Source organism: Oncorhynchus mykiss, chromosome 10 (assembly GCF_013265735.2).
Source record: "Oncorhynchus mykiss isolate Arlee chromosome 10, USDA_OmykA_1.1, whole genome shotgun sequence".
Taxonomy (NCBI): domain Eukaryota; kingdom Metazoa; phylum Chordata; class Actinopteri; order Salmoniformes; family Salmonidae; genus Oncorhynchus; species Oncorhynchus mykiss.
The window spans coordinates 74079102-74092705 of record NC_048574.1 but is presented as its reverse complement, the minus strand read 5'-3'; the positions used below and the strand labels follow the sequence as shown (position 1 = coordinate 74092705).

At 42.9% G+C, this 13604-nt stretch overlaps 1 protein-coding gene across 1 annotated transcript; it reads left to right on the top strand.

Moving 5' to 3' along the window:
- The first annotated feature begins 57 nt into the window (after positions 1 to 57).
- Positions 58 to 13391, top strand: LOC118936763 (UPF0687 protein C20orf27 homolog). The gene is made up of 6 exons (XM_036933970.1): positions 58 to 409; positions 6308 to 6395; positions 6815 to 6951; positions 7295 to 7448; positions 11278 to 11403; positions 11863 to 13391. Exons 2-6 carry the CDS (start codon positions 6377 to 6379, stop codon positions 11934 to 11936), a joined length of 510 nt encoding a protein of 169 aa, XP_036789865.1. The 5' UTR covers positions 58 to 409; positions 6308 to 6376; the 3' UTR covers positions 11937 to 13391.
- The last annotated feature ends 213 nt before the right edge of the window (positions 13392 to 13604 follow it).

The following is a 13604-nucleotide window of genomic DNA, read 5'->3' as shown; positions in this document are numbered from 1 at the left end:
CTATTAAATTAGCATATTCAATAAGGCTACAAATAAAATATTTATCCAATTGATAGCCTGCATTTCATTCAATCTGAAAGCAGGTATAGGGCCAATACCACAACTATCTAATAGGCAGAATAATTACAGTGTAAACGTGATGTTTACATTAGGAGTGTTGAAAAACCTCCCTCCCCGCAATGCCTGCATCCGCCAATGACTGCAGCTATAGGTCACCGAGAAAGCGACGTGCCAGGTATGGCTGTTGTAGACTGCGTCTGTCCGGAGGAGGAGAGCTGGAGAGGAGACTGAGTAGAGCCTCGGTAATAAGAGATCAGACAAACACAGCAAGCAGCATGCCGTTTGGGATGGTAACGCTTCCCACTGTCCGCTACCATCATCACTAAGCACTGAACAAATCTACAAAGCGGTAAGTCCTTCGATAGGTTTTTTAATTACGTTACACATTTTCATAAACGCTTTCTTGCAGCTGGGGGGAATCCAGTTCGGAGGTTCATATCGTATTGACATCTAACTGGGCGTAGGCTAGGCTATCTGCCGATCTGCCCGTCTGTCTGTCTGTCTCTCTCTCAGGTTGAATATATTCGATTTGATTTATGTCACAATGACAATATAACGAATATGTAGTTGTTGTCCAAATCTATTCGTTGCAGTTTTGCCCATCACGACAGCAAATGCAACTCTGTGCCTATGTCCCAGTTTTGATGCGCACTCCATCCAATGGGCATGCAGTGTGTGTGATCGTCAACATGGAAATTGTAACATTAGAATAAAAACACTGGTGGGCTATGTGATTGAAAGGAACAGCATTGCATTGCCTCTATATTCAATAAACAACCCAAGCAGCCTAAGGAACACCTATTCGCAAGTATTTTGTAATTAGGCTAAAACCGGTCAAAAATGTCCCGGGCGGCGCACGTCCCTCCCTGTTGATGCGGTGGTGGCGGCTCGGGGCTGGGTCGTTCCCAACAGTGCCGCATTTGCACGTAGAACAGTGACAGTGTCAAATAAGGTAGAAGCCTACCAACCGCGATGCCTTTGCACAATGCGTCCAGGTCCCATTGATAACTGCAGTGGTGTAAAGTAACAAAGTAAAATCTACTTTGAAGTAGACTACTACTTAATTATTTTGGGGGGATATCTGTACGTTACTTGAAGCCTACAACAGTGCATTCTGAAAGTTTTCAGACCCCTTGACTTTTTCCACATTTTGTTTGGTTACAGCCTTATTTAAAAATATATATATATATTTTTACTCATCAATCTACGCATAATACTCCACAATAACAAAGAAAAAATAGGTTTGCAAAAAAATGAAACATCACATTTACATAAGTATTCAGACCCTTTACTCAGTACTTTGTTGAAGTACCTTTGGCATTGATTACAGCCTTGAGTCTTCTTAGGTATGATGCTACAAGCTTGGCACATCTGTACTTGGGGAGTTTCTCCCATTCTTCTCTGCTGATCCTCTCAAGCTCTGTCAGGTTGGATGGGGAGTGTCGCTGCACAGCTATTTTCAGGTCTCTCCAGAGATGTTCGATTGGGTTCAAATCCGGACTCTGGCTGGGCCTCTCAAGGACATTCAGAGACTGGTCCCGAAGCCACTCCTGCGTTGTCTTGGCTGTGTGCTTAGGGTTGTTGTCCTGTTGGAAGGTCTGAGGTCTGGGGCAGGTTTTCGTCAAGGATCTCTCTGTACTTTGCACAGTTCATCTTTCCCTTGATCCTGACATCCCCACAGCATGATGCTGCCGCCACAATGCTTCACCGTAGGAATGGTATTGACCAGGTGATGAGCGGTGCCGAGTTTCCTCCGGACGTGACACTTGGCATTCAGGCCAAAGAGTTCAATATTGGTTTCATCAGACCAGAGAATCTTGCTTGTCATGGTCTGAGAGTCCTTTAGATGCCTTTTGGAAAACTACAAGCGGGCTATGTGCCTTTTACTGAGGATTGGCTTCCGTCTGGCCAATCTACTATACATGCCTGAGTGGTGGAGTGCTGCAGAGATGGTTGTCCTTCTGGAAGGTTCTCCTATCTCTACAGAGGATCTCTGGAGCTTTGTCATAGTGTCCATTAGAGGTCGACCGATTATGATTTTTCAACGCCGATACCGATTATTGGAGGACCAAAAAAAAGCAGATACCGATTAATCGGACAATTAAAAAAAAAATGTATTTAGAATAATGACAATTGCAACAATACTGAATGAAAACATATTTTAACTTGATATAATACATCAATAAAATAAATGTAGCCTCAAATAAATAATGAAACATGTTCAATTTGGTTTAAATAATGCAAAAACAATGTGTTGGGGAAGTAAAAGTGCAATATGTGCCATGTAAAAAAGCTAACGTTTGAGTTCCTTGCTCAGAACATGAGAACATATGAAAGCTGGTGGTTCCTTTTAACATGAGGCTTCAATATTCCAAGGTAAGAGGTTTTATGTTGTAGTTAATATAGTATTTATAGGACTATTTCTCTCTATACCGTTTGTATTTCATATACCTTTGACTATTGGATGTTCTTATAGGCACTATAGTATTGCCAGTGTAACAGTATACCTACCTGGGCTCGAACCAGGAACACATCGACAACAGCCACACTCGAAGCAGCATTACCCATCGCTCCACTAAAGCCGCGGGGGGAATAACTACTCCAAGTCTCAGAGCGAGTGACGAAACCCCGCTAACTAGCTAGCCATTTCACATTGGTTACACCAGCCATTAGGCTGATAGGCTTGAAGTCATAAACAGCGCTGCGAAGAGCTGCTGGCAAAACGCACAAAAGTGCTGTTTGAATGAATGCTTACGAGCCTGCTGCTGCCTACTATCGCTCAGTCAGACTGCTCTATCAAATCATAGACTTAACTATAACATAACACACAGAAATACGAGCCTTTGGTCATTAATATGGTAGAATCCAGAAACTATCATTTCGAAAACAAAACGTTTATTATTTCAGTGAAATACGGAACCGTTCGGTATTTTATCTAACGGGTGGCATCCATAAGTCTAAATATTGCTGTTACATTGCACAACCTTCAATGTTATGTCATAATTATATACAATTCTGGCAAATTAGTTCGCAATGAGCAAGGCTGCCCAAACTGTTGCATATACCCTGACTCTGTGTGCAATGAACGTAAGAGAAGTGACACAATTTCACCTGGTTAATATTGCCTGCTAACCTGGATTTCTTTTAGCTAAATATGCAGGTTTAAAAATATATACTTCTGTGTTTTGATTTTAAGAAAGGCATTGATGTTCATGGTTAGGTACACATTGGAGCAATGATACGCACCGCATCGATTATATGCAACGCAGGACACGCTAGATAAACTAGTAATATCATCAACCATGTGTAGTTATAACTAGTGATTATGATTGATTGATTGTTTTTTTATAAGATAAGTTTAATGCTAGCTTGCAACTTACCTTGGATCTACTGCATTAGCGTAACAGGCAAGCTCCTCATGGAGTGCAATGAGAGGCAGGTGGTTAGAGCGTTGGACTAGTTAACTGTAAGGTTGCAAGATCCCCCGAGCGAACAAGGTGAAAATCTGTCGTTTTGCCCCTGAACAAGGCAGATAACCCACCGTTCCTAGGCCATCATTGAAAATAAGAATGTGTTCTTAACTGACTTGCCTAGTTAAATAAAGGTATAAACATTATTTTTTTTAAATAGGCAAAATCGAAGCCCAAAAATACAGATTTCCGATTGTTATGAAAACTTGAAATCGGCCCTAATTAATCCGCCATTCCGATTAATCGGTCAACCTCTAGTGTCCATCGGGTTCTTGGTCACCTCCCTGACCAAGGCCCTTCTCCCTTGATTGCTCAGTTTGGCTTGGCGGCCGGCTCTAGGAAGAGTCTTGGTGGTTCCAAACACCTTCCATTTAAGAATGATGGAAGCAACTGTTTTCTTGGGGACCTTCAATGCTGCAGAATTTTTTGGGTACCTTTCCCCTGATCTGTGCCTTAACACAATCCTGTCTCGGAGCTCTACAGACAATTCCTTCGACCTCATGGCTTGGTTTTTGCTCTGACGTGCACTGTCAACTGTGGGACCTTAAATAGACAGGTGTGTGCCTTTCTAAATCATGTCCAATCAATTGAATTTATCACAGGTGGACTCCAATCAAGTTGTAGAAACATCTTAAGGATGATGAATGAAAACAGGATGCACCTGAGCTAAATTTCGAGTCTCATAGCAAAGTGTCTGAATACTTATGTAAATAAGGTATTTATGCTTTTTATTTTTAATACATTTGCAAACATTTCTAAAAACCTGTTTTCGCTTTGTCATTATCGGGTATTGTGTGTAGATTGATAAAAAAATATATATATATAGAATAATGCAGGAACGTAACAAAATGTGGAAAAAGTGAAGGGGTCTGAATACTTTCAGAATGCACTGTACTTTTTATTAGGCCTTATTGTCCCTGACACCAACAGTAGGCTAGGCTACTCGATAATCGAATGCTTAGCAGGACAGGGAAGAATGGTCCAATTCATACAGTTATCAAGAGAACATCCTTGGTCATCCATACTGCCTCTGATCTGGCGAACTCACTTAACACAGATGCTTTGTTTGTAAATGATGTCTGAGTGTTTGTAAATGGTCTGTTGGTCAGTGTTGGAGTGTGCCCCTGGCTATCCATTAAAAAAAGCTAATTGTGCCGTCTGGTTTGCTTTATATAAGGAATTTGGATGGATTTATAGCTTCTACTTTTGATACTTAAAGCTACAATATATAACTTTTTGGGTGACCCCAACCAAATGCACATAGAAATGTGAGTGATAGATATGTCATTCTCATTGAAAGCAAGTATAAGAAGTGGTGTATCTATTCTATGTGCTCCATTTCTATGCTTCCCATTCTTAAGTGTTGTTTTTGCGTCTTTTACTTTCCGTTTTACACACCAGCTTCAAACAGCTTCAAATAAAATATTTTGGGTTATGGAAAATATATTTCACAGCAGTTTTCATGGTCCAATGATTCTCTACCTGTTTGTTTTGCCACATGAACTGAATTTAGGCAAACTATTACAATTTTAGCAACCAGGAAAAAAATTATTTAAGTTATTTCTGCGTAGTGCATCTTTAAGTGTATTTAAAAGCAGATAGTTTTAGATTTTTACTCAAGTAGTATTCTACTGGGTGACTTTCACTTCCACTTCAGTCATTTTCTATTAGGGTCTTTACTTTAACTCAAGGATGACAATTGGGTACTTTTTCCACAACTGGATAACTGTCGATGGTACAGTAAGGCCGTTATAAATAGAATGGAATGAGCTTCTCTCTGTTCTGTGTTCTATTTCCTCCCCATTCTAGTTTAGGTTACATAACACTCAAGGCTATTCCCCCTCCAGTGTTTCCGTATTAGGGAGGATTGTGTGAATTAGGCTCGGTACCCAACTCCCAATGGTAAAACTGTAAGAAATGACTCTTTCTAATTTCTTCCTCTAATCCCACCTGGTAAGCTTTGTGGGCAGAGATAAGCTTCTTTAGTGAGCAGGTCAGGGAGTCGTTTAGCCGCGCCTTTGTCTGCAACACTGGACTGGACTCACAGCTGGGCGCTTCTAATGATATTGATAAAGCCGCAGTAGGATTACATTTAAGGTCAAAGGTTATTGTTGACGTGCGGAACAGATGGCACCCTATTCCCCTATTGGACCTTGTTAAAAGAAATGCACTAGGGTACCATTTGGAACTCAGTCTAGGGCTCTATCCAGCGGATTGATACGCTACAGTACCAGAGTACTTTTGGGCAGAAGTTGCTACCTGGCACAAAGCTAAAGAAAATAAACCACTTTACCGTTATGACTTTGCCAGTGACACTTTAGTTTATTTGACTTTTACTTTAAGAATATCATAGAATTATTACCAAACACCATGCAACAAGTAACCTCAGATGTGACTGCTTTTCCTATTTTGATTCACAGGTCTAGGATCAGCCATCGCTTATACCCAAATCATGACCGTAATTAGAGGGGAAAGTGTTTAACTGACTTTAAATGAGTGTCTAGGCCTAGGGGCTACTTTGTCCTACTTCTAGTTCTAAGAGGTGGTTTAGTCTGAGGGAACTTTTTGGCAGAAAATGACAGAAGACAGAAGAAACTGTTGTTGAGGAGCTGTCACCTTTACAAAGAAATTGTGACTTGGTCTCTCTTTCTCTCCCTCTTTCACCTCACTCTTCACCTCTTTCATTCCTCATCTGCTCCCCCCTTTTCTCTCTCCATCTCTCTTGTTCTCCCTCTCTCTCTATCTCCTTACATTGTTCCTTGTCATGTTCTCTGAAGGAGGGTAATGATGACATCACAAATTCAGACTGATACAGTGTGATCCATCATTCCTGGCCTGACATTGACATGGCAACAGGCAGGAAGGGTGAGTCCTTGACTTCTATGTGTGTGTTTCTGTCTGTCTGTCTGTCTGTCTGTCTGTCTGTCTGTCTGTCTGTCTGTCTGTCTGTCTGTCTGTCTGCAACTGATATCGCCCAAACATTAATTCATTTATCTGCCAGCGATTGTCTCTAAGTGCATGGATTTTCAATTCCCTTCCCGCTGTTTGTAAAGCCCTAATACCATGTCAGACCTAAGTTATACTGATAGACCAAAACACTAACTCTCTCCCTCTCTCTCTGCTCTCTGTCTCACTCTCTCTCTCATAAAAGCGCAATGAAAACTTGCAGTCCTATACAGCTGCTTAGCCATGCATGAACGATATGTGTGTGCGTGTGTTCAGTACGTGCCTGTGTGTGTATTTCTGTCCCTGACCGAGTCACGCCCTTACTGCCTCTTCCCCAGGGTCGACCTCAAAGGGAGGAAGCGTGCGTTTCCCTGACGACGAGGATGCCATGGGCTCCCCTGTTCACCGTGAGGACAAAGCCAAGGATTCTTCCATCCCTGCTCTCCCAGAGCCTGATGGGAACTTCCTGGTTAAGGTGGGCGGGGTTTGGAATATGAATGCTCGAATTGCTTGTGCCAAGTTCAGTAGGCAAACATTGTTGAACATTGCAGATTGAAATGTTATGAATAGAGCAGACATGATTCCTTATTCTACAGGTCATAGAGCCATGTTTGTTCCCCATAACATATTTCTACAACGTTATGCCCTGCTGAATGCACCCCTGATGGGTACCTACATAAGAACTACTTAACGCATTTCATAAGACGTGTGTGAGTATTTAATAAGTGTTTATATAATTTATACTGTGTTTCTCCTCTCTCTCTCTCTCTCTCTCTCTCTCTCTCTCTCTCTCTCACATACACTCTCTCTCTGTTCAGGTAGGGTTCCTGAGGAGTCTGCATCGTTATGAGATCGTCTTCACCCTCCCAGAGGTGCCTGTGCTGGGGAAAGATGTGTGCTCCCTCCCTTCCTCCTCATCACCGACTCCCAGACCCCTCCTCAAAGTCAACCGTGTCACACCCACACCAGAGGGTACGTTGGAGACCAGGGCCGTATGCATTAGGGCATGTCAAAGAAAACGTTAAACCGTTTTGCAATGGAAAATGAAAATTAGTGTTTCTTATTGGAGTCCAGGTATTCCTTTCCTGTTTCAATCAGTTTTTATACTGTTCGAAGCCTATTGAATGCGACCCAGGATAGAAACTGAGATGATTGCTTCTGTGTTCCAAATCGTCCAAATGGATATGGATTGAGTAAATGGATATATTGGTAAAGATGGGTGCAGTGTAGACCTGAAAGTGGCAGAAAACCACTAACAAGGCATATCTAATCTCCCATGTGCCCCTCTGCCAACAAACATATTAGCACCATAACAAGACACTGTTTCTGTCATTACTGTAACCTACTATTACAGTAACTGGTATGTTATCAAACCTGTGAAACTTGAATGTTTGTCTGGATCACTGGCGAAGGTCTCTTCCTTCTTCTACTTTTTCTCCCCCTCCATCCCCTGTCCCCAATGAATACTTGTCTGGCGCAAAGGCGACAATTTCCCTACCTCTTCCTCTTTTATCACCTATTCTGCATTCTTTAGATCCGCTCTCCATCCCCTGTTCCCCTCCCAATGCCATCCGACCCATGGAGGGTGAGGCTCTGATCGGAATTACCAGAGGAATATAACCACTACCAGACAGTTATTACCAGAGGAATATAACCACCACCAGACAGTCATTACCAGAGGAATATAACCACTACCAGACAGTCATTACCAGAGGAATATAACCACTACCAGACAGTCATTACCAGAGGAATATAACCACTACCAGACAGTCATTACCAGAGGAATATAACCACCACCAGACAGTCATTACCAGAGGAATATAACCACCACCAGACAGTCATTACCAGAGGAATATAACCACTACCAGACAGTCATTACCAGAGGAATATAACCACTACCAGACAGTCATTACCAGAGGAATATAACCACCACCAGACAGTCATTACCAGAGGAATATAACCACTACCAGACAGTCATTACCAGAGGAATATAACCACCACTAGACAGTCATTACCAGAGGAATATAACCACTACCAGACAGTTATTACCAGAGGACTATAACCACTACCAGACAGTTATTACCAGAGGAATATAACCACTACCAGACAGTCATTACCAGACGAATATAACCACCACTAGACAGTCATTACCAGAGGAATATAACCACCACTAGACAGTTATTACCAGAGGAATATAACCACCCTCAGACAGTCATTACCAGAGGAATATAACCACTACCAGACAGTCATTACCAGAGCAATATAACCACCACTAGACAGTTATTACCAGAGGAATATAACCACTACCAGACAGTTATTACCAGAGGAATATAATCACCCTCAGACAGTCATTACCAGAGGAATATAACCACCACTAGACAGTTATTACCAGAGGAATATAACCACTACCAGACAGTCATTACCAGAGGAATATAACCACTACCAGACAGTCATTACCAGAGGAATATAACCACCACCAGACAGTCATTACCAGAGGAATATAACCACTACCAGACAGTCATTACCAGAGGAATATAACCACGACCAGACAGTCATTACCAGAGGAATATAACCACCACTAGACAGTCATTACCAGAGGAATATAACCATCACTAGACAGTCATTACCAGAGGAATATAACCACTACCAGACAGTCATTACCAGAGGAATATAACCACCACTAGACAGTCATTACCAGAGGAATATAACCATCACTAGACAGTCATTACCAGAGGAATATAACCATCACTAGACAGTCATTACCAGAGGAATATAACCACTACCAGACAGTCATTACCAGAGGAATATAACCACTACCAGACAGTCATTACCAGAGGAATATAACCACCACCAGACAGTCATTACCAGATGAATATAACCACTACCAGACAGTCATTACCAGAGGAATATAACCACCACAAGACAGTTATTACCAGAGGAATATAACCACCACTAGACAGTTATTACCAGAGGAATATAACCACTACCAGACAGTTATTACCAGAGGAATATAACCACCCTCAGACAGTCATTACCAGAGGAATATAACCACCACTAGACAGTTATTACCAGAGGAATATAACCACTACCAGACAGTCATTACCAGAGGAATATAACCACCACTAGACAGTCATTACCAGAGGAATATAACCATCACTAGACAGTCATTACCAGAGGAATATAACCATCACTAGACAGTCATTACCAGAGGAATATAACCACTACCAGACAGTCATTACCAGAGGAATATAACCACTACCAGACAGTCATTACCAGAGGAATATAACCACCACCAGACAGTCATTACCAGACGAATATAACCACTACCAGACAGTCATTACCAGAGGAATATAACCACCACAAGACAGTTATCACCAGAGGAATATAACCACCACTAGACAGTTATTACCAGAGGAATATAACCACTACCAGACAGTCATTACCAGAGGAATATAACCACTACCAGACAGTCATTACCAGAGCAATATAACCACCACTAGACAGTCATTACCAGAGGAATATAACCACCACCAGACAGTCATTACCAGAGGAATATAACCACTACCAGACAGTCATTACCAGAGGCAAACAAAGACCAAAGAGATCAATCCATCAGCTCCCATTTCAGCCATGAATCGATTCAGAGAGAGGAGACCAGAAGAAGAGATTATTTTGCATTGCTCCCCCCCTCTCTTTTACACCTCTGCTACTCTCTGTTGTTATCAACTATGCATAGTCACTTTAATAACTCTACCTACATGTATGTATATATGTGTATGTATGTATATATAGTCTCGCTATTGTTATTTTACTGCTGCTCTTTAGTTACTTGTACTTGTATTTATTTTTCTTATTCCATCTGCATTGTTGGTTATGGGCTCATAAGTAAGCATTTCACTGTAAGGTCTACACCTGCACATGTGACCAATACAATTTGATTTGTTTCCCTGGCTTCCTCCCAAATGTCCCCTTGTCACCCCATTCCCTATACAGTGCACTGCTTTTGACCAGTGCCCACATGGCAGGCCCATAGTCCTTTGGACAAAGGTAGAACACAATGTAGGGAATAGGGCACCATTTGAATTTTAGGGGGAAAGAATCTGATCTCCCCTCTGGGCTTTCAGAGTGGCTTCCTGTAAGAGAACCCTGGGTTGTGTCATGGAGAGCAGCCTATTCTATTAACTTGAAACATTGAATATTCCCTATAGGCCCTGATCAAATTAGTGTACTATATAGGGAATATGGTGGCATTTCAGACACAGATTTTATGGTATGTGGGGAACTATGGCGAATTACATTGAAGTAAATACTGGTTATAAATACTCAATAGACTACTGTCTCTCAGTCTTATGTTACTTCTGTCTGTTTGATGACTTTTTGTCTCTGTCTTCATGTCACTCTTTCCCCGACCATTCCTGTCCTTTTATTATTGACTGTCTCCATCTTTCTCTCCTTTTTTCTGTCTTTCTTTTTTCTCTCCCTTTCTTTTTCTACCTCTGTCTGTCTCCCTCCCTCTCTCCATCCATTCCGTCTCCCTCCCTCTCTCCATCCATTCCCTGTCTCCCTCCCTCTCTCCATCCATTCCCTGTCTCCCTCCCTCTCTCCGTCCATTCCCTGTCTCTCTCCCTCTCTCCATCCATTCCCTGTCTCTCTCCCTCTCTCCATCCATTCCTTGTTTCTCTTGGTCCATCTGCCATCTCCTGCTATCTCCCTCCCTCCCTCCCTCCCTCCCTCCCTCCCTCCCTCCCTCCCTCCCTCCCTCCCTCCCTCCCTCCCTCCCTCCCTCCCTCCCTCCCTCTAGGTGGGGTGAAGGTGACGTGTGAGTACACCACCCATCAGGAGGGGGTGCTGCAGGAGGAGCTGACCCTGATCAGCCGGGGGAAGAAGGACCAACGTCTGCGGGTCAGACTACAGGCCCGGGTCATGGGTGAGTTACTCCTGTGTGCCTGGTCATGTGTGGACACAGTCATACACACAGAAACACACACAGTGACACACATACTGATCATCTGGGCAGTAACCCTGTGTTAATAGGGGAAATATCTGCAGTTAGTTACTTATGGTATTTACAGTAAGGCATACTGCTGAGTTAAATGCTATTATGCAACAGATGTACTATGTATGGCCTGTCAGTGTTAAAGGGTGGACAGCACCCTCTGGTGGACTAAGAGGTCTCTGCAACTTCCTCTACATCACACACTCACTATGATCCTTTACTCAGCAAAATAACAGTGACTCTTCCGCTCTCTTTCTCAATCTCCCTACCTCTCTCTTTCTCTCTCTCGCCCTATCTCTTACCCGCCAACCCAATCTACCCCACCCTCTCCCTCCTTCCCTCTCTCTTCTCCCTATCTCTCCCTCCCTCCCCCTCTCCCTCTCTCTGTAGATCGTCACCATGGTACTCCTATGCTGCTGGAGGGGGTGCGGTGTCTGGGGGCGGAGAAAGAAAAAAGGAAATGAGCCGTCTGTCCCTTTATATCTTTCCCCTCCTGTAGAGACCAGCCATCATCCATCCCTTTATATCATCCCCTACTGTAGAGACCAGCCATCATGTATCCCTTTATATCTTCCCCCTCCTGTAGAGACCAGCCATCGTCCGTCTCTTTATATCTTCCCCCTCCTGTAGAGACCAGCCATCATCCGTCCCTTTATATCTTCCCCCTCCTGTAGAGACCAGCCATCATCCGTCACTTTATATCTTCCCCCTCCTGTAGAGACCAGCCATCATCCGTCACTTTATATCTTCCCCCTCCTGTAGAGACCAGCCATCATCCGTCACTTTATATCTTCCCCCTCCTGTAGAGACCAGACATCATCCGTCCCTTTATATCTTCCCCCTCCTGTAGAGACCAGCCATCATCCGTCACTTTATATCTTACTCCTCCTGTAGAGACCAGCCATCATCCGTTCATTTATATCTTCCCCCTCCTGTAGAGACCAGCTGTCGTAGTGGAACAAAACCAGCACTTACCTGCACTTAGCCACACACATGCATGCACCCGTAGTGGCACACACACACCTGAGGAGGCTGATGGGAGGTGCTATAGGGACGGCTTAGTGTAAAGACTGGAATGGAACATGTGGAACGGTATCAAACATATAGAAACCACGTTTGACTCCGTTCCATGAATTCCATTCCAGCCATTACAATGAGCCCATCCTCCTATAGCTCCTCCCACCAGCCTCCTCTGACACACAAACACACACACACACAAACTGTTTTTTTTTGTGATTAGCCCTGTAATGAAGACCAAGGTGTCCATGATCACTTATAGTTCCCCAAATGTAAAATGACACATTGCTCAGTGAGGGAGGCAATGTGTTTCCAACATCCACTGTAGGTCCATTATATAACCAGGCACTGCAGCTCTTTGCTTCTCGTCCCTTCTGTCGTTCTGCAACAAGAGCCAAGCGTCAACCAGCCTTAAACGATCAGAAATAATATTTACATTTTAATTATGCACGTCAATATAACCTGTCATTGTATTATGATTTACACTGAGTGGACAAAACAGTAAGAACACCTTCCTAATATTGAGTTGCACCCCCCCCATTCACCCTCTGAATGTCACACATACACAATCCATGTCTCAATTCTCTCAAGGCTTAAAAATCCTTCTTTTTAGCCTGTCTCCTCCCCTTCATGTACACCGATTTGAAGTGTATTTAACAGGTGACATCAATAAGGGATCATAGATTTCACTTGGATTCACCTGTTCAGTCTGTCAAGGAAAGAGCAGGTGTTCTTAATGCTTTGTCCACTCGTTGTACAGTATGTGTTCTGTGTGAGCGCCACCTTTCACCAACTATGTAAGAGTATGCCTTTTAGTCTATGTGTCCTGCAAAACTGTCTCTGTATTGTACTAGATTCTCCTATATCTCTGTCAGTAAATAAAATATCATGTCAACTGTTAACCTGTAGATGTACACTATTGTTTTCCTGTGTTCTGCAATTCATTGTGTCCTACAGGATCCATATCATTTTCTTTGACTCATGATAAGGTATATTATATATATATACATTGTGGTTGTTGAAGACTAGTGGTGGTGTTCAAGTATAGACGACAGCCACCATATAATGTAATGGAGATGGTGTCGGAGAGGGCAGAAACACTGGCATCGAGCCAG

Bases quoted from the DNA above. Each gene is read 5' to 3' on its own strand.
- LOC118936763 (XM_036933970.1), top strand. The intron at 7,449-11,277 runs GTACGTTGGAGA...CCCTCCCTCTAG, and splicing joins TGTCACACCCACACCAGAGG to GTGGGGTGAAGGTGACGTGT. The intron at 11,404-11,862 runs GTGAGTTACTCC...CTCTCTCTGTAG, and splicing joins ACTACAGGCCCGGGTCATGG to ATCGTCACCATGGTACTCCT.